The 21,979-nt window shown below is 40.1% G+C and overlaps 1 protein-coding gene across 1 annotated transcript in view; it reads left to right on the forward strand.

Annotated features, from left to right (window-relative positions):
- Positions 1–2,296: 2,296 nt before the first annotated feature.
- Positions 2,297–21,979, forward strand: part of LOC135701285 (uncharacterized) — a 194,180-nt gene continuing 174,497 nt past the window's right edge. Inside the window, exon 1 of the mRNA XM_065222026.1 lies at positions 2,297–2,302. Within this exon, the coding sequence (XP_065078098.1) occupies positions 2,297–2,302 (6 nt within the window). The remainder of the gene's footprint in view (positions 2,303–21,979) is intronic.

A 21,979-nucleotide genomic window follows, 5' to 3' on the forward strand; every position in this document is an offset into this window, starting at 1 on the left:
TCAGCAAGTCCAAACACTCTTTCGAAGTGCTCTCGCGTTCGTGTTTTTGGTCAGGAGTGACCTTGCGCGGCACTCAGCGGCAGGATAACTTTTTCATATGCAGAATCTCGCCCAAAATATGACGTGTGCGCTCAGTACTAATCTTTGTGGTATCTGCTAGCTCGCGCATCTTCACTTTCCGGTCAGCCAACACCATTTCATGTATTTTTTTTGACATTGTCCTCTGTAACCGTATTGGAGGGCCTACCGCTGCGGACTTGATCCGTAGTGGAGTTGCGGCCACCACGAAACTCTCTCGAAACCAACATTTGACGGTATAATCTGACGGAGCATTAGCCCCATAATATTTATCCAACTTTTCTTTTGTTTCCCTCGCCGTTTTGCCTCTCAAAAAATTATGAGAGAACAAAAATCGTTTTTATCCATACTTAACATGATGCCAAACACGTCAACAACAATCAGCTGTCAAAATAAAACTAAAGACAGTATCGCACTGAAATTTGGCATGTCTGACTAAACATGAACCGACTGCAAGGCACCATAACCTTTTTTGCAGTAGCAGCGCATTCTGGCGGTCAAGGAGGTTACTTTTCACCCCACCTAGTATTTGTGAAACCTCCAGTTGAAATAAAACACAATCCGTTTCCCGGAAAATGCATCTGAGGAAAAGTTATTGCTGCTTTTTTTTTTATAAGTGGGCATTTTACCCCAGGGGTGCATTATGGGCTGTTCTCCCTTACATTTACAATTCCCCAACTCTTTTGGGGAGGCTGGGTGGCTTCCTACGAATTTGTGGCGTTCGTCGGAGGTGCCTTTTTGTGTTCAACGTTATAAAGGTCAAACTATCGACCGGTTTTGGTATTCCGACTAAGTGAGAATCGCAAACGAGGTGTGGTTGCGATAAATTTAGCAAGTTTATCTCACTACTTAAGTCTGTTTGACATTCTGTTTGGGTGCAGAAGCTTTTTTTTTTTGTCAGCCAATCATAATGGAATAGGGTACGAACCTATAAATCGCCCTATTTATCACAAAAATGGAAAAAATGACAAAAGATCATATACAGGAATACCCCGAATAGCGTGGCTTTCTCGGCTGTCCTCCATCCAATTGAGCTGACTATTTGTATGTGATTAGGGTCAACCATAAACTTTTCATTGATACAAATATCTTGAATATACATACAATGATGACTAGAATATGTTTGTTGAACTCCTGGAGTAAAGTGTAGATAACATTAACCAGTTGATTTATTGGAATAGTGCTGTAAAGTTAAGTATCATAAATAGTGGCAAAACAAATGTCCACAGGCAAACAAAAGTTTCAAAACACTTTTATGTGGATAGACGAGGGTTACACGCCATACATAGTTTAAGATATGTTAACCAAATTGATGTTTTGGCTTAATGTCACCCCTCCTAAGGTTCAAGGGTCTATTTTTTATTTGATTTCAGTAAAATTAGATATCAATTTCAATCGTCTATTTCCATGACAGTCGTAAAAATATCATTGATGGCGTTTCAGAGAAAATAACGCGACGCAACTGACAACCACAGCATGCTGCTAAAGGCGATAATCTAACACCAAATGCTAATTTTTCTCTGAAATGGTAATATTCACATGCTTAAAAGTGTTTTCCTTTCTAAAATGGGAATGTTGTAAGGTAAGCATGCTTGGCATACACAGTTTTGGTAACGAACTGCTCATTTGCTAATAACTTTGCACAGAATTGACGAAACATACACAGTTCCAAAAAGTAGTGTAAATTTCTGTTCCATATGATGCACATAAATGCAGCGTCACATTATATATCATGTAAAGTTCTGACACATTTCATGCAATGTAGCAAATATTGTATACAAAAGCCCATCTTTGTAAACAACATTGTTTGCAAGTTGCTCGGTTACATGAAATGAAATACAAGTCTACGTGATTGTATGTTTACATCACAATTAAAATTCAGAATTTTTATCTGTGTAGTTCTTTCTGAAGCAGTCGATATAATAGAGTTTAAGCTTGTTATAGATACGTAAAAAAAGTTGATTTTAATTCTAGTAATAAATTGTATTTGATTTTGCGTTGCAAAAATGAAGTGAGAAATGCTAACTGCACATCTCGGACTTCAAGTGTAAAAATGCATTGGTGTTGATTCAAATGTTAAGATTGTCCTATTCTTGCATGTGTATAGTAAACTATGATTCTAATCGATCAATTACTTTAAAGAAAAATAAATTTCAACAACTGAGTGAAAAGTTATTAACAAATAAGCAGTTCATGTTCACAAATGTGCATGCCAAGCATGAAGGTAAGGATCGAAACATTTCCATTTTTTGGCCTAAAGCCACCGCTACTTATACGGTATATAATTGTCAATGTTTGTATGTATCTGGAACTCCTGGACCGTTTTCCACGAAACTTGACATAAGTTTTCCTTACTGTAAGGAGATATTTATTTGGGTCGTTAACCGTTATATGGAAAAACGCAAACTAGACCTCATCAACGCTTTTTAAGTTCCATTTGGGGTCCTAAACAACTAGGTACCATTTTGGGACGATTGGTTGTAGCCCGGCGTTCCGCATTGCGTTTGAAATTTGAACGAAAAAAAATAGAATAGTAAAACCAAATTTAGTGCACTTTTATCTCTATACACCCCAATTTTGCTTAAACCATGCAACGTACCATGTCGAAGTATAGCGTTAGCGTTAGCGTTGTTATGATATACTTCGTAGATTGGATACTAGCGACACTCACGTCTCTTCTGAAAATCTCAGTTAGACTACTTTCAGGAATAATGCTGGGGAGTAAACATTGGTTCCAATCTAAACAAGAGTAACAGAAGCATGACTATCGCTATTCCCGGCCACGCCCATCTTTACCATAACTAGGGATAGGGAAGGAAATGTTGATGTAGTACTTACTTAACGAGAGGCCACCGACTTAGCGACACCCTCATAAGTGCTACGGAGTTGGAGGGTTGGGTAGGGTATTCGGTTAGGATTCACCTCAAGTTGGCGATGCAACCAAAAGTATGTATTGTTTATTTGTTGTTTATTTAATCTCTCGATAGCCGGCTATCGAAAGAACATATTAATTTTGTTTAGTGATAATGAATTTTAAGAGTCATGACGGAGGGCTTGGGATTAAACCCATGATTTTCTGCTCAGTAAGCAAACACGATCCCTCCAGGGTCATCGAGCATCTCAGAACCATAACGCTTCGCGACAATACAGGACTACGTTTTCGCTTGATATGCAAATAGTTTCCGAGGTTAATGTTCAATATCAAATATACAAATGATGGTGGCGATTTATTGTGCTGTGGAAGAGCTTGGGGTTAAATCCATGATTTTCTGCTCAGTAAGCAAAATCGATCCCTCGAGGGTCATCGAGCATCTTATAATCCACAGCGCTTCGTGTCAAAGTACGAATATATGGATTCTATTATTGAATAACTATTATTTGCAAAAATTACATAAAATAAATAAAATAAAGCTTAGCTTAGCTTAGATTGACTGCACATATCAATGGTTGCTACTCCGTGATTGATCAGAATCAGTGAAATTGTACAATGAATCAATTGAATGGGGCTGGGAGTGACCGTCCATTCTCATTGTACAAGTTTCAGTGACTCTATATTTTGTAGATCAATAACGGCGCCGGCCACGTCCTTGCAATCAGGTGGGAGTAGGGAAGGAATATTAGAGTGACCTTTGTTGTTTGTGGGCCGTGTTTACCTCTGCACCCCAACAAAAGACACAGGAAAGGAGATTTTGATAGCAAGTTGGGTTCGTTGGATCAGGATTCACCTTGATAAGTGATGCGACCATGGTTTTAAATGAATCAGTGTTATCATGCATTATACTTGGATTTGCCCGAAGCCAAAACCAAATGGTGTATCATTGGGCCTTATTACAGGTGTCACTACACGGTGATAAGCAAGTGATACTCAGAATAAGAGCCGTGATTACCGTACAAATCAAATGGGAATCACTTCACCGTGACGACAAGTGACAACTTTTCACCGTGATGTGACACCCGTAATAAGCCCCATTATAATATAAATCTGAAGACGTTCCATCATCGAAATGCTGAAAATAAACTTAGAGCATGAGCATGAGCAAAATTGATCGCTCGCGACTGCCAACACCAAAGAGCTGAAAACCAATTCAAACATATCAAATCAACAGACAAAACCAGGGTGAAAGCTGTAAGAGTGAATCATTACAGTATAAATCTAATGATGTTCCGTCATCAAAGAGCTGGAAGAAAACTCAAATAATTTAAATCAATAGATCCAGTCTGAATGAAGGCTGCAAAAGAGAATAATTCACTAGTTTACAGCATTTTTGAACTCGGTAAGGTGATGATCATTTCCAATGCAAAATCCTACGCTGAATTCAATGCCGTGGTCAGAAAAAATTAAAGTAGAGCCATTTTTGAGATATACAAAAATTTTGATTTTTTGAATTTTGGACGAAAGTACGATTACTAAAATGTCAATATCTTTGGAACTAGTGCACCATTTTTAAATTTTTTTTTTATGAAAGTGAAGCTAAATAAATTTGCTATCGTTTTCTAGAATATTATGTCTTAATTTAAAATTTAATTTTGAAGTCATTTAAAAATTTACAGCTTTTTTTTTTATTTTTCCTGCGAATTTTCCATAAAAATCTTGTTTTAATCAACATTTTTAATGGGATAAAAAGATTCAAAAAATCATTCCATAATTTATTCTTAAAGTCCATTCAAAACCGGAGAAAATGAGCCTTTAATGGATGAAATCGGTTGGAAATTGTCGAAGTTATGAGCATTTTTGTAAAACACTTAAAAATGTTGCTGAAACACAACAGCTTTAGAGTTCCTTTTCTAGGTGTCGTTGTAAGCATCCAAATCGCATGTAAAGTTTTCATGGGAGATTCTTTTCTCTACATATCAATTTGATTAAGGCATATCAGGATTTAAAACCGAGTTGATACAAAAGAAATTTATTTAGGTTTTATTAAAAATGATTGAGAATCGAATGACTTTGTCTTCGATGTTTTGAACTTGTTTCTCGAATCAGAAACCAACAATAGTCACCCATCATTGCTTCATCCCAAAACCCTTGGTAACGACGTTCCATCATCTTCATTTGTTGGTGAAAACGTTCGCCGTGCTCATCACTCTCGTCACCAAGATTTTCCGGGAAAAAATCCATGTGAGAATGTAGGAAATGTATCTTCAAAGACATATTCACACCTGTGTTCAGTGAAATAAAAGGATTTGAAATTAATTATATGTAACAAACACAATATTTTTGATTTATACCTATTTCCTCATAATCTGGGCTTCTAAAATTTCCTAAAAAGGTTGTGACAACACGCTGGAACGATTTCCACGCTTCTTACTCATCTGGTGTCAAAACTGTATTGAATGCGGAATCATTGAGCAGTTTTTTGATCTGTGGGCCAACAAATACACCTTCCTATATCTTTGCGTCAGATAAATTTGGAAATACTGATTTCAAGTACTGGAATGCCGGCCCTTCTTTTTGCAACGCTTTGACGAAATTTTTGAATAGCCCAAGTTTTATATGTAGTGGTGGAAGTATTATGCGTTCTTTTACCACAAGAGGATCATTTTTAACGTTGTCTTTACCAATTGTAAAATTATCCCGTTTTGGCCAATCTTTTCGGACGTAGTGTTCCTTACGAGCTCGACTGTCCCATTTACACAAAAACACATTTTTTTTTTTTTTATAATTACTTTATTTGTACAGGCTCAATCGAATAAACTTTACAGAGCCGAGTTATTCTTTGCGTTATACATTATTACTGTCTTAAATTTAAAGTTAAAGGAACTGGACCGAGTACTCGCGGTTGTCTCGAGGTTAGTGGAGATTTACAATTTTTTGGATGGGAAAAGGGAAGAAGGAGGTTTGAAATGTGGTTTACGATACAACTATTTAATTAATCCTAAAGCATGAAATTATTTCTATTCACCTTGAAAACAAACATTGAAAAAAAACCCACACGTACAAAATACAAACTAAACACAAGGTTAATCAAACTTACAATCTAAGGTTAATATCCTTAAAGTAAACATATATGAGTTTCATAAACTCCAGATCGCGTCTAGCCAAAATATCCCGAACTGGAACATTAGGTTGTCTACCTCGAGCCCGAAGGGAATCATAAAAATGTGATCTGACTCCACGATACTCCGCACAAGACCAAAGGATGTGATCAGCGTCCTGGTAACCTTGTCCACATTCACAGAGATTGCTGTCTCCCAACCCCACACGGAACAAGTGAGCGTTTAGACAATAGTGATTGGACATGAGACGAGACATCACGCGTATGAAGTCTCGACTCAAGTCCAACCCTTTGAACCATGCAAACTTCGACACCTTAGGGATAATTGAATGTAGCCATCGTCCCAAGCTCCCTTCACTCCATTGATGTTGCCAGCTAACGAGCGACTGCTGACGATAAATAGAGAAAAATTCACTATAGGCGATTTGTCGATCATAAATGTCGCCTTCCATAGCGCCCACCTTCGCAAGTGAATCCGCCTTCTCATTGCCCAAAATTGAGCAATGCGAAGGGACCCACGCGAAGGTGATGATGAAAGAGCGTACGGATAAAGTACTAAGCAGTTCTCGTATTTTCAAGAGAAAATACGAGAAGTGCTTTACCGGCCTAATGGAACGGATAGCCTCGACAGAACTGAGACTATCCGTAAAAATAAAGTAGTGGTCTGGAAGAAGTGAAGCAATAGTTTCCAAAGTGTAGTGAATTGCTGCCAGTTCAGCCACATACACAGAACAAGGAGCTTCAAGTTTTCGAGAGGCGCTATGAAATTCATTAAATACACCAAAACCAGCGGACTCCTCTTTTAGAGATCCATCTGTGAAAAACGTTCTTGCAGAATCAACATGGCCAAACTTTGCAGCGTATAATGACGGAGCAATCATAGAACGATGATGAGGAGCCTCAGAGATAACTCTGAAAAACGGAAGGATAGAGGCAACATGCCCGCCAGCACTTCGAGACTCATAGTATGAGTCGAGTGCATGCATCCTAACGCGATACGAAGACAACGATACTGGATCCGTTCCAGCTTGATGATGTGCGTTTTAGCTGCCGACTGGAAGCAAAAACTACCGTACTCTAAAACCGATAAAATCGTTGTCCGGTACAACGTCAGAAGATCTTGTGGATGGGCTCCCCACCACGTTCCGGTAATTGATCGAAGGAAATTGATCCTTAGTTGGCATTTTCGTCTCAGATACTCAATGTGGGATCTCCAGGTGCATTTGGAATCGAACCAGACCCCAAGATATTTAAAGGACATGGAATGAGTGATCGGTTTACCCAAAAGTTGAAGCTTCGGTTGTGCTGGGCTATGCTTCCTAGAAAAAACGACCAACTCAGTTTTCTCCGTGGAGAATTCGATACCTAGCTGAATAGCCCAAGTAGACAAATTGTCCAAGGTATCCTGTAAGGGTCCTTGCAGGTCAACCTCTTTTGGCCCTGTGATAGACACTACGCCGTCATCTGCAAGTTGTCTCAACGTGCAATTGTCACTAAGACAATTGTCAATTTCTCTAACGTAGAAATTGTACAACAGGGGGCTTAAACATGAGCCTTGGGGGAGACCCATGTAGCTAAATCGAAAAGCTGTAGAGTTTCCATGAGAAAAGCTCATATGTTTTTCTGACAGCAAATTGTACAAAAAATTATTCATAAATGGAGACAATCCACAAACGTGGAGTTTCTCTGAAAGAACTTCAACGGATACTGAATCAAAAGCCCCCTTGATATCCAAGAACACAGAAGCCATTTGCTCTTTCTTAGCAAAAGCCAACTGAATTTCCGAGGAAAGCAACGCGAGACAGTCGTTCGTTCCCTTACCCCTACGGAAACCAAATTGAGTATCTGAAAGAAGGTGGTTCGTCTCAACCCATTTGTCGAGGCGAAAAAGGATCATTTTCTCCATCAATTTCCGAATACACGACAGCATCGCGATGGGCCGATACGAATTGTGATCCGACGCGGGTTTATCAGGCTTTTTAATGGCTATTGTTTATTGTTGCCATATCACCCTATCACCCTTACTCGTCTCCAATCGTCGGGAACAATATTGAGCTCCAAGAACTGATTGTACAAGTTCAACATGCGCCTCTTAGCGACGTCTGGGAGGTTTTTCAGCAAGTTGAACTTGATTCTATCAGATCCCGGGGCAGAATTGCCACACGAAAGGAGAGCGAGTGAAAGTTCCACCATTGAAAAAGGCTGACTGATTTCGTCTACCGAATTCGCGGTTTCGCGAGGAGTCAACTGCGACGGCACGGAATCCGGACACACTTTTCGCGCGAATTTAAGAATCCATTGATCCGAGCATTCCTCGCTTTCGTTGTTAGTAGACCGGTTACGCATTCTTCGCGCCGTACTCCAAAGCGTATTCATAGACGTTTCGCGCGACAATCCGTCTACAAACTGCCGCCAGTAACCCCGTTTTTTGGCCTTGATGAGGCTCTTGAGTTCGCGTTCAAGAGATGTGTATGCGTCGAAATGCTCGCGTGTTCCGCGTTTCCGAAAAAGTTTAAACGCGTCGGACTTTTTACGGTAAACCTCCGTGCATTGTTGATCCCACCAGAGCGATGGTGTTTTCTTACGAATAGACGATCGCGGCACCGGTCGTGTTTGAGCTTGAAGTGCGCTGTCGACGATGAGATTAGAGAGGAAATTATATTCCTCCAACGGCGGAAGCTCTTCCACTGACGATACTGTATCGTCTATCGCGGATTGGAACTTAGTCCAATCAATGTTACGGGTTAGATCATACGCGACGTTAACGGATTCTGACGAGTTGAACCCACTGGCAATCGAAATTTTGATCGGCAGATGATCACTACCGTGCGGATCCTGGATTACATGCCAAGTGCAATCCAACGATAGTGAATTAGAGCAAAAGGTGAGGTCTAATCTGCTACCATTCGAGGATGGACCAGCCAAACGTGTTACTTCTCCATTGTTAAGTATTGTCATGTTGAAGTTGTCGCAGAGATCATAAATCAAAGTAGAACGGTTATCATCGTACAGCTCCCCCCAGCCTGTACCGTGGGAGTTAAAATCTCCCATGATCAACCATGGAGCGGGAAGTACCGCACATATGTCGAAAAGTTGTTTGCGATTAACAGAGACTCTAGGAGCAATATATACAGAAGCAATACAAAGGCTCTTACCTTTAATGGTAACCTGACATGCGACAACTTCAATACCGGGGAATTCGGGAAGATTCACTCTATAGAAGGAATGGCACTTTTTGATCCCCAAAAGTACCCCTCCTCCACGTGAATCCTCACGATCCAATCGAATAATGTTAAAATCAAAAAAAGGGAGATCAATTTCTGAAGAAAGCCATGTTTCACAGAGGGCAAATGCATCGCAATTATTGTTATGGACTAAATACTTGAACGAATCTAATTTCGGAATAAGACTTCGACAATTCCACTGTAGAACAGTGATCAAATCCCCGACCTCGTTTGGAAAATTATCCATCGAAGGAGATGATAGCTGCAAGAAGGGGCCATTTTGAAGTCAATTGCTTCAAGAAGGATTTCACAGTCGGAAGCAATGTGAGGACAATGCTTTTCAGAGGATCAGAAATGTTGAGGTATTTGAGAATACCGTCCGCAATGTCATCAAATGAGAACAGCCCAGATGAAGAAGGGGTTTCTGTTCTTAAAATTGGGGCATCAGGGGTTTTGGATGTCCCCGGAAGAGGTGGAAAATCCTGGGTATAATCAGTTCTGCGGAATCCAGGAGGAGTAGAAGTCTCCTTTTTTCCACCACTCCTTGATTTGGGCAAGCTGATTTGGAGTTCTTGATCTGCAACTTTCCGCGAACGGATGCGTTTTCGTTTCCGGGCAGAACCTTCCGGAAAACTGAAAGAAACTCCCTCCTCAGCCAAGTCAGAGCCAGACTCGTCATCTGACAAAAGAGCGAAGGGATTTGTCTCGTTGGTCGATGGCTTGGCTGTCTTAAGCATTTCTGCAAAAGACCGCCTGGAACGTTCCTTAAGGGAGCGTTTCATTTTGTCCCCGAGCTGTTTGTACGCCGGGCACGACGAGAGAGCATGAGGAGGAGTTCCATTGCAGTACACGCATTTTGGTGCAGTAGCTGCGCAAGCGCCATCCTCATGCTTCTCCCCGCATGTGGAGCAGCGTGCCTTGTTGCCGCAGTGGGAGGCCGTATGTCCCAACCGCTTACAATTCTGGCAGTTCATGACCCGAGGTACAAACAACCGCACAGGAAGACGAAGTTTTCCCAGCTCGATGTATTGAGGAAGGGCAGATCCAGAAAAGGTCACCCGAAACGAGTCTGTGGGGGTAAAACTCTTTTTACCCTCGCTGAGCGATACTGACTTCATTCTATGAACGGCCAGTATCTTTACCGGAGGAAGCAAGGGGTTCTTGAATCGGCCAACCGCTTGCTTCTCCAGTATCTCGGGGTTCAGGCTCGCCTCAGTGACCACGCCTTCGATCTCCACATCAGAGGCTGGAATGTACACCCTATATTCCAGTGTGAAAAACTGGGAAACAGCAATTTCATTGGCCTGTTTCAGGTTAGCGACGGTCACACGAAGTTTGTTGTGCCTAACCTTCGTTATTTCGGTCACGGCAGAGAATCGCTTTGTCAGATCATCAGATATCTGAACAACATTCAAGGGTTTGTTTTTGGGCTGAAAATAGACAACCCATGGGCCAGTCGAGTCATTCGGGTAGGCCCGCAATCTGGAGCTTTTCTCAGCCTGCCCATTGTCAGACTGAGACGACGAACCATGGATGACATCATCATTTTTCTGAGATGAATGGTCATCCATGTCGTCTTCTGACAAAACATCCATTTTGTTCAACTAGTGGGAGCGCAAAACGCTCTCCCACTGAACGCACAGACGCAATACACAGAAAACACTACAAACACAGAAATACAAAATGAAAATTTAACTAATGGAGGAGGAAAAGAAACAAAAAAAAAACAAAAACTTATCTGATAATTCTATACTACTACCACCGAGCGTTATATGTGTAGGCGTTTACGCAGATGGCTGGAAGAGACGCGCTGCGTGGATGACCTTCGTTGTGGTGCACTTGATCGAGGCTCGGTACTCAGCGCACACAGGCGCACGATGATTGATGAACGATGTAGATGTAGAAACGGGTGCTCACACTCGATGATGATGATACGTGCGCGGGTATGCGTAAGCGCGTATGCGTGACCACGCAACGATGATGCCCAAATTGGTTCGCGAATTTCCAATAGCACGGATTACTCTTTCCGAAAATGACACTTTCTACTAAAAAAAACTCACTTTTCGATCAATTTACCGGGAACTATGCCAGGAGTCACTTAGTGAGAAAAAAACTGATAATTTATATCAAGCGAATACCGAGAAAACTTCCAAAACAACGGAGCGCGAAACAAGTCGACCGTACTTCTTGCTAGGACGCAGTGAGATTGCACAAAAACACATATATTTTGTGTATCCCTGTTGCAATCCAGTCAACATGGCAACCACTTTAAGATCGGAACAAATTTTTCAATTGTGTTGATTGTAATTTATCAAATTGAGCAATAGAGCCATTGATTCATACGTTTCCTTCATATTAACGGCATGAGCTAATGGAATAGAAGGTTTCTCATTCGCTTGATGCAGTAAAATGGCTTTCAAGCTCAACTTGCTGCTATCGATGAATAAACGCCATTCAGCTGGATCATATGGCTCCTCAAACTCTTCAAACAAGCCGTTTACGTCATGGCAAAAACATGCCTTGTCCTTTGTAGAATAATATTTGTCAAATTTCTTGTGACGATTCCTGTGACAAGAAATTTTGACCTCCTTGCTCAGCATGTTGTGTTCTTTCAAGCGTGATGCCAGCAATTCGGATTTCTCCTTTGATAAGTCGAGATCTCGCACCAAATCATTAAATTCGGATTGTGTAAACAGTTTTGGGGTTCTTTCCAATTCCACCTCGAAGTCTTCCTCGCATTCCTCCTTGAATTCCTCCTCACTTTTTGTAACGGTCGATTCAACAGAGGGCGCTCGTTTCCGCTTTGGATAAACAGGATACGGGACCGAACTTGAATGTGGAACAGGTTTTGTCATAGAAGCCACTTGTGGATACTCAACTGTTTTGTGACGTCCTTGTTGCTTAACTTTTGTCAAGCAGAAATAACAATCCGTTGCATGACAAAACGGTCGACGCCATATGGTGGGCGTGTCAAAGGACAAATAGCGACTGACAGATAACAAATAAGTGAGTTAGTAAGTAAGACATTAACACTTATCAAAAATAGATGAAGTAAGATAATGTCGATCAGGAAAGAACAAAGCACTACCATGCTGTACATAAATTGTTTATATGAAAGTTATTCAAAAAATCAATTTACCTTGCGCCTGACATCCACCTAGCCAAGCACGTTTTGCACGAACTACATAATACTTTTGGAATCCACGGTTTGTCAAAGTCTCCAGGATCAATTTTAAAATAAAGCCTGTATGCAGTTTGCAACGAAGCAGTGAAATTGACCGGTTTTGTAAATATATAGTTGCCACACGCGTAACAAAACAAGGATCATTTTTACACTTGCATTCACGTTTTGTCGTATACATCGTTAAGCAATGTTAAAGAAAGAAAGCTGTCAAATTGAGTTGGTTGCGTTAGGTTCTCGCCGAGCGGTCTCACAAACACTAGCGTAAAATATATTGTTGAAAATATCCCATTTAATTTTGCGTGACAGCTGGTAGTGTTAGTGAAATGCACCGTATGCGTACACGTCCGCAGAAAGGCTTACTGGAAGTGGTGCATGAACCTAGGAGCGGGACAACGGCCAATCTTGGAACATTCAATTTCCATGATTTTACAAAAAATTTCAGAACTTCGACAATTTCCAACCGATTTCATCCATTAAAGGCTCATTTTCTCCAGTTTTTAATGGACTTTAAGAATAAATTATGGAATGATTTGTTGAATCTTTTTATCCCATTAAAAATGTTGATTAAAACAAGATTTTTATGGAAAATTCGCAGGAAAAATAAAAAAAAAATGCTGTAAATTTTTAAATGACTTCAACATTAAATTTTTAATTAAGACATAATATTTAGTGAACGATAGCAAATTTATTTAGCTTCACTTTCATAAAAAAAGATTTAAAATTGTGCACTATTTCTAAAGATATTGACATTTTAGTAATCGTACTTTTGTCCAAAATTCAAAAAATCAAATTTTTTGTATATCTCAAAAATGGCTCTACTTTAATTTTTTCTGACCACGGCATTGAATTCAGCGTAGGATTTTGCATTAGAAACGTTGGTCAACCACTAAAGTTCACACTTTTTATGTTGTTTTGTAAACTAGTGTTATACAGCAATGACCCCATTTTGTCAGCTAGCAAAGTATGTGTACCATTCATCTTGAAGGAGAAAGGTATGAAATTACAATTATGTGGAATTATTGAAAAATAACAGTCTGATGCGCGGAGAGGTTGACAGGATCGGGTCATAACTGTAGTGTGAATATTAGGAAGATTTATCATCAACAATTTATTCTTGAATTAACCTGGAAGAATGCTTGTGAATAATTGTTATACAGATAAATTAAATTGATAAACTAAATGGTTCAAACAACAACTCCAGTCTGTAAAAAAGCTGACAATAGGGAATCTTTACAATGTGGATCCCCCACGGTCTTCTACTCAGTAAGCAAAAGCGGCAGCCACCAGGCTAGTCGAGCTGCTCAATTTAAATATTGGTACCTTATTTTGTGAAGTTCTTAAGAATACCGATTGAAACACAATGTAAAAAAATAAAAGTTAAGAGTCTCATCCGAATCAAATTATTCCAAACGATACGCATTCAAAGAAATTAAGTTTAAATAGACAAAAGTAGAAAAAAGGAACAATCTCACCAAATCAGTCCAACTGAATCCTTTACAAGCAGCTATGTCGCGCTTGGTGTAGTAGCTCCGATCATAGACCCGTCCTACGGGGATCAATCCTCTGGTTGAATGTAGTCGATTGCTCCTAGTGCGCAGTTAACTTTTAATGTCTATGATTATTTCCCTCGTATTTGTATTGTAAAATAGTGTTTTATGTAGTATGTAATTATGAATCCAATCACGTGGGCCATTTATGTGATTTGTCATTCTTACCCAGTTCGCGCCTCAATTCATTGAACATAAAATGAAAAACGTTTCGCTTATAAGTATTTTCTGTTTTACTGTGCTGCCATCCCTTTTAAGCTATACATATCGCATCAATATTTTTGTTTGTCATTTTTTTTTTAAATGACAAGTTTTAAATCCCACTTCTCCATTAATGCACTCTATTTTATTCCATCTATGCTTTCCCTTCAAATAAAAAAAAAAAAAAATCTATATGTGTTTCATATATGTACAACCAGTTCCTCCGTTTTCAATTTGCTCCCTAAGTATCAAAAAATGGCTTTAATATTATCGGTTATCTGTCAGCACTGTTTGACTCCCACTTCTCTCTTAAATTTTTACCATAATTAAATCTGGCAATTGAAAAGAAAAAATTACCCTAGATTGCATTACAACAAACGCTTCAAATGGTTGTTGTCTCGCCTATTTTTATTATTCTATACAAGCTCACAATTTCTACTCAATTTAGAGTTTACTAAAAAAAAAAAACCAAAAGTGTGTCCACCCATAAATGAACAAAATTCCACCCAAATTCAATCAAATGTCACCCACATTGCTATAGATTTTCCGTGAACATGATCGACATCCACTCAAACCCGAGTAAAACCCTACCCATCCCGAGCAAACCCACCCCCTATAGCGAGTAAACCTAACCTAAAATTGAGCTGCATTCCCCGTGCGTGTACTCGATTTATGCACGAGCCTTGATACAAGATCCCATAATCATACATTTACCCCATTCATATTAAGCTGAACACCGCACTAGTTTCCAAGTATATAACACTGACAGACTCTCCTCGTCGACTCTCACTTTGCATCCCCACGGTCGGCCATGTAAAAACATTCCGAGCTGTTTTCATCAACCGATCTATAAAATAAGCTTTTATCTAGTATTCACTGCGACAACCATCCCAATATACGGTTCTGTACTCAAGATAAAGTCGACGAAGAGAATCAATCAATGCCACCTATGACCCAATGCAATGTTCAATTTGATATATTTGTGCTATCCATCACCTTTATTACCATTAACTCAAAACAAACCAAAAATGTTTAGTACTTATCTTTTCCTTTTTTTTTCCTTTTCGGGGAACAAACCATCCATTCCTTCTTCTTCCTTTATGCGTCTTTCGTCATCTTATGCAAAGGCCGGAACCGTTTGTTTCCTCTTCGCATTGCACCATCGTTCAGTCATCCGTTTCATTCTGCTTCTCGCCATTTTTTTTTTCTCCACAATCTGCTCTAAGTATTTTTTTTTTTTTACTTTTTCATGCCTTTCTGGGACTTCCCGCACTCATCTTTTGCAATAATCCACTAGTCACCACACTTATTTAAACCTTACATATGTTTTTTTCAATAATTTCCACCAAAAACACTTGAAATTTGGATTCCACATGATCCTCTTTTTTTTTTTCACTACTACTTTGTGCACCAGTGATGCCACCTCTAAACCATGCAACGTACCATGTCAAAGTATAGTCCAGAAAGTATCTAAAAACTTTCCAAAAGGAAGTACGGTGGTAGAATGTCTATACACTGCCGGTGTACCAATGGAAGTCATTGAAAGCTGAACTACTTTCGGAGTTTCTTATCCTATCGATTGGATATGTTCAGATGAATTATTTTAAAACAATACACAGCTAAAAACGTAGTGTAAATTTACGTTACTTTGATGCACATAAATGGAGCGTCATATTTCATACAAGTTTACATTATAGATCGTGTAAATTTATGACACATGTCATGCAATATTCCATATATTGTATTCAACAGTCCACCTATGTTAACAACATTTCTTGCAAGCTGCTAGTTTACGTGAAAAGGAAGTTTACATGCATTAATGTTTGCATGTATGGATGTTTAAATCACATGCGTAGGTGGAGGAGAGGGGGTATACTACACCCCTTCTCCCCGCTGCCTCCCTCTTTGGGGACCTATTGTATCCTCTCCACCCCTTCACTTATATAAATGAAAGTAAAGTTACAGACTAAAATAATATTGGAGTTTCCCATTTTCTCGAGTTGGTATGTTAGGATGGGTTATTCAAAATCATTTGCTCAATCTCATAGGAGCAGTCTGAAAATGAGTGCCTACACACTAATCGAGTCAGTACGGTTTTACCGAGTTTTTGAATTGCGGAACTGTTCGGTAAAAGTTTAAAAATCTGTGGAAAATTTATTAATGAGAAAAATTGTTCTGAACTTGTACATACTTAGTTCTGTAAACCCCATTTAATGATAGAAAATAAAAATGATAGATTTCATTGATTCCTTACGGATAACGGTCATTTGAATTTTTACCGACTTTTTCAGCAATTTAAAAACCCAGTAAAAAACACTGACTCCTGTAAAAAAATCTTAGTGTGTACTCCGCCTTCCCTACTCTTTTGGTGATTTACAACGTCAGACGTTTTCTTAACATTTAGAATTGTAATGATTATATTTCGGTTTAATATAATCTACCATTAGGGTAGTCTTTTCTTTGCTGTTCGATCACCTGAAGCAAATATTGCTGTTGTACTGCATCTCGGGAGGAGTTGAAGAAAATGCTTTTCCCTTTTGCAAATGTTTTTGAATAACCAATCCGAACAACCAACTCGAGAAGATGGGAAACTCCGAAGTTATTTCAGTGTGTAACTTTACTTCCATTGACATGAGAGAGGCGGCGGGGGAGGGAGTAGTAAGGCCCTCTTCGCATACAGCTATTGTTTTAGAATAAGTCATCTTAATATACCAAATCGATAATATAAGAAACTCTGAAATTATTTCAGTTTGGAATCTAACTTTCATTGGGCAGTGTTGGCAGGAAAAGTGATTTTTGACATTTAATTCGAAACATCGATCTTTGAGCAGCTATAACATCCTAGGGCAAAGTTGTTAGGAACTGGTGGTCCCTAGGAATGAAAATTAAAAAAAGTAGGTTTTTCCATACACATTTCAATCGCAATGCGGAAAGCCGGGCTACAACCAATCGTCCCTAAATTTTGCTTAGATTTTTGGGACCCTAAATGGAACCAATAAATCATTTTTCTGAAAAAAAAATGATCATGATGACCCACCTTACACGGTGAAACGTTATCACATCTAATCCAAATGCTTTTGCACTTGACTTAGTCTGTTATGCGGCACTACGAATCGAAGTGATTTATCATTGATTTTCAAGTTATTTGCGTTTTGAAACAAAGTGATTTGTCGTTGATAAATATGTACTGTATAACACCTTTAAATCAAAATGATTATCGTTTGAATCGGCACCACTGTTTTCATCCATTGAATTTGATTAGTTTTGCTTTTGAAAGCAAATGTCAAAAACGCACATGATAAACATTACTCGCGAAGATGGCAAGTCAACAACAAATGAAGTCAAGTAAAAAATGCAATAGTTCTCCATCTACACCCGAAATAATTTGCGTTCTAGAGCGTGAGTAATACAAAATTGTTGCTGTTTTCAATAATACTGTATTATTCAGATAAGTTCGATTACAAAACATTGTCAAATTGTCATCTTGATTCTACTAAAAGCCTTGCGATGTTGGTCAATATCACTTTGAAACATGTGATCATGGTAGTAAAGGGTGATACGGTCAAAATTTGGTCAAGGGAAAACGCGTGTAAATCGGTGAAATCGTTTATTTAAAAAATCAAATTAAATTTCTTTTTCAAGTTCAATTAGTATAAAATTCAGGAAAAATATTCAGTTAGGCTTCCGCTTTTCCAAATCCGAATTGCCGGGCCTTACGCTTGACCCCTGCCATCAGATTTTGTACAGCCACCTTGTCCACCTTCTTCGCCGCAGAAAGCCAGTTTGCCTTGAACTGCTGCTCGCCCTTAGCAGTTTTTTTGGTCTTCTTTAGGTTCCGCTTGACAATAGCCCAGTATTTCTCAATTGGGCGGAGCTCTGGCGTGTTGGGAGGGTTCTTGTCCTTGGGAACCACCTGCACGTTGTTGGCGGCGTACCACTCCATGGCCTTTTTACCGTAATGGCAAGATGCCAAATCCGGCCAAAACAGTACGGAACAACCGTGTTTCTTCAGGAAAGGCAGCAGACGTTTATTCAAACACTCTTTCCGTTAAATTTCTTGGTTGACAGTCCCGGAAGCTATGAAAATGCTGCTTTTCAAGCCACAGGTACAGATGGCTTGCCAAACCAGATATTTCTTTGCGAACTTTGACAGTTTCATGTGCTTGAAAACATCTGCTACCTTTCCCCTTCCTTTTGCCGTATAAAACTCCTGTCCCGGAAGCTTCTTGTAGTCGGCTTTGACGTAGGTTTCGTCGTCCATTACCACGCAGTCAAACTTCGTCAGCATCGTCGTGTACAGCCTCCGGGATCGCGCTTTGGCCGTCGTATTTTGTTTATCATCGCGATTTGGAGTCACTACCTTCTTGTAAGTCGATAGTCCGGCTCGTTTTTTGGCTCGATGCACGGTTGTAGACGATACACCCAGCTTATTTGCGGCATCTCGGAGAGAGAGGTTAGGGTTTCGCTTGAAACTACCGGCAACTCTCTTTGTCGTCTCAGCGGCTTCCGGTTTTCGATTTCCCCCCGATCCAGACTTCCTGGCTGTCGACAAACGTTCCCCAAACACTTTAATTACATTTGTAACGGTTGATTTGGCAACTTTTAGCGATTTTGCCAACTTTGCGTGCGAGTAGCTCGGATTTTCGCGATGCGCGAGCAAAATTTTGATACGCTGCTCTTCTTGCTTGGAAGGCATTTTGACAACTGAAGAGTGAATTCCAAAATCAAAATAGGAGCAACATTCTACACACACACACCTTCAAAATGAGGGGTGTTCAGGTTTTTTAAATGCAAAATTGAAAGAAATACGTCAAGTTGATAATGACCAAATTTTGACCGTATCACCCTTTAATAAGATATGGTCATATCTGAATAACACATAACAAGGCTTGCAGTATGAGCAAGACTCTATATTTATAAAAAATCCATTTTCAGCCAAAATTAAATCCAAGTGAAAATTATTTAAACTACCAATTTAGATTGTTTATATCAGTATGGTTGAAAATTCGAGTTCAAAGTGCAGCACATCAACAACGATGTGCAATACAATCTAAAATGAAGTGATTTGCTGTTGGTTTCATCGTGCTTCGTTCGATATGATCTCTTCCAAAGGATTTGCCCATCGAATTGCAATGGTTGACAAGTAGTGCAAATTCAACAGCAAATCACTTTACATGAACATGATGTTTTTTTTTACCGTGTTATGCTCATAGAAAAGGAGAAGGTAGCCCCTTAGCCAAGTGGAGAGGGGTTTTTTTTTAAATATGGATGCTTTGTTTACCTTGCAATATTTGTATTTTCGAATTGGAACCGATGAGTACTGTCCAAAAATAGGTGTCCGATGCCATTTTGAAGTCCAAAATGGCAGGGCGGATTTTGAGTTGCTGGCCGCATGATGACTATGATGCCCCTGAAACCGTGTAATCCGGGTGTCTATCGATAAGAAGTCCGTTCACTCCGCCGGTACTCAACAATATTCGTATGACGTGTAAAGGCCGGAAAGGTGTTTGACGCCATTTTGGAATCCAACTGGTTATAGGACTTCTGGTTATAAGAAATCTTTCAAACACTTAACAATATGGGTATTTTCAGAACGGGGACACAGTGTAGAGAACGGAAATCGATGGTTGACGCTTTTGGAGCAACCCTAGGATTAATAATGGTTGTGGCGGCTGGCTCTATGGGTTGGATTGTTCGCCTTGAAACGATACCAAAGTCTGGGAACTTATTGCAGAAGTGGGTGGTTTCGATTGAGGGGACGAGCGATCTTACGATGATCGATGAAGCATGGTGTGGTGAAAGCTGATAGCACGGTCGGGCAACGGAGTATCATTTAATCAGACGTGGGTTCTATGTTTCAGGATGACATACAGGATATTCTTGTTTCCTTTACATAACGTCAGTCCCTGTTCCGCAATCTAGTGCCAATCACCGACGGACATCGATTGCCATCCATTGACGGCAATCGAATGTGCAGGAAGGTAGCTTTCTACATACCTGCGTAGGATATCGCACCCATTCAACACACATGGGTCGGGACAGCAAAGACTTTTCTTCTCTTCCGAGGGAAGATGTGACCAGAGATTTGTATGCCTCAGAAAAATCCCTCGGCAGGGATTGAACCAAAACCCATTGGGGTGAGAAAGCAGTCACGCTTAACACACACCACTGGCGCCGACTATCATACAGGATATTTCGCTTCGTTTTAGGACGCACGAGTTTTTGATTATTATCTACACTCTTAGAAATAACTAATCTTACACGTGACGGAATCCATCTTTGACATAAAAGATGAGACGTAAACAACCATGTAATGTAATATTAAGTGCTCCGAGACTGAAAAGTTCGTTGCTCGACGAAAAGTGATTGAGCTATATTTCACGTCTGTAATGACTCAAATTTATGTCAAAATTGACGCTCGTATATGTCACTCTCAGAGCACCTAAATTTACATGATTTTTTCTAAGTGTTGGTTTTCCACAGTATCGTATTCTCTGGCGTTTCTCCTCTTCGGAATCGCTCAAAACTATCGTAATAACCACCGAAATAACCGCCAGGGGCTGATCAGTTGTCTCAAGATGCGGATGATATGCTGACAGGTGACGACGACGAAGAAGAAGGACAGGAATTGCGAACCTGACGAATTGTGCTGTCAGAACCAACAAAACTGATCGACCCACTCGGGTTGATTGGTCCGGTGATAGTCCTTGCTAAAATCTATGTCCAATCTCTCTGGCGAACGTCTGAATCCTGGGACGATCCATTAGACGAGTTTCAACAGCAGCATTGGTTGGAGTTCCGCAACGGTTTACATGGACTCGCATCGATCACCATTCCTAGATGGGAGCACCCGCACCCGTTTGCGTATCAAATGAATTACACGACTTCTTTGATGCCTCCTGAGAATGCCAATGGGGCCTGCATCTATCTGAAAACCGTTTCGACCGACGGGAAGATTGCCGTATATCAATTGGCCGCCAAGTCGAAACTAGTACCTCTTGATGATTCAATGAAGCAGAAACGTATTTGTCTGCCAAGGTTGGAAATCTCTTCAAAACTTCTGTTGAGCCATCTCTACCAGCAGGTTCAAACCAGTACAGCGCTAAAGGTAAAACTTTTGAACAAACTCGAAGATAAGCCTACACTGGTTCCACCGTGGAAGACCAGTGGAATCTATCCGACACAGCTGCAAGACTCATAATCTTGGTGAAGTGGTCCGAGCTGAGCCAACCGACACGGCGTTGACTTCCTATAACGGAACAAACATCCGTCGACTTACTGGCTCAACTACTGGAAGAGAGATCCTTTTCACTACCGGCGCAGGTGCATTCACCAAATAAAATCTTTTTCATTTTATCGTCGTTTCCGGCTCGTTCGTATCGTTGCTCTTCTACGTCGCTTCAGTCATAACAATAAGCCCGGCAACCGCCATGAGTCAAAGTTTTCGCAAAAGACATCGCAGCAGTAGCCAGAAACGGTCAGGTTGCACCAAATTCAGTCCTACGAAACCATGCTTCAATTCTCGTCGTCGGAATCTTTAGAATTCGAACTGAAACTAGGAAACATACTGTAATGCTACCGGCATCAACTTACCAAGTCAATTGTAACATATTATCATCTGAAAAATTTACACGCTGGACCTCAGTTGCTTGTAGCAAGTTTCCGGGAAAAGTTCTGGCCAATTCGTATTCGAAACTTGGTTCGAAGATTAGTACACTCTTATATAAGCTGTGTTCGCTGTAATCCTTGTAG

The sequence above is a fragment of the Ochlerotatus camptorhynchus genome, unplaced genomic scaffold (assembly GCF_037179485.1).
Source record: "Ochlerotatus camptorhynchus isolate MF236.1 unplaced genomic scaffold, CSIRO-AGI_Acam_v1.1 ptg000153l, whole genome shotgun sequence".
Classification (NCBI taxonomy): Eukaryota; Metazoa; Arthropoda; class Insecta; order Diptera; family Culicidae; genus Ochlerotatus; species Ochlerotatus camptorhynchus.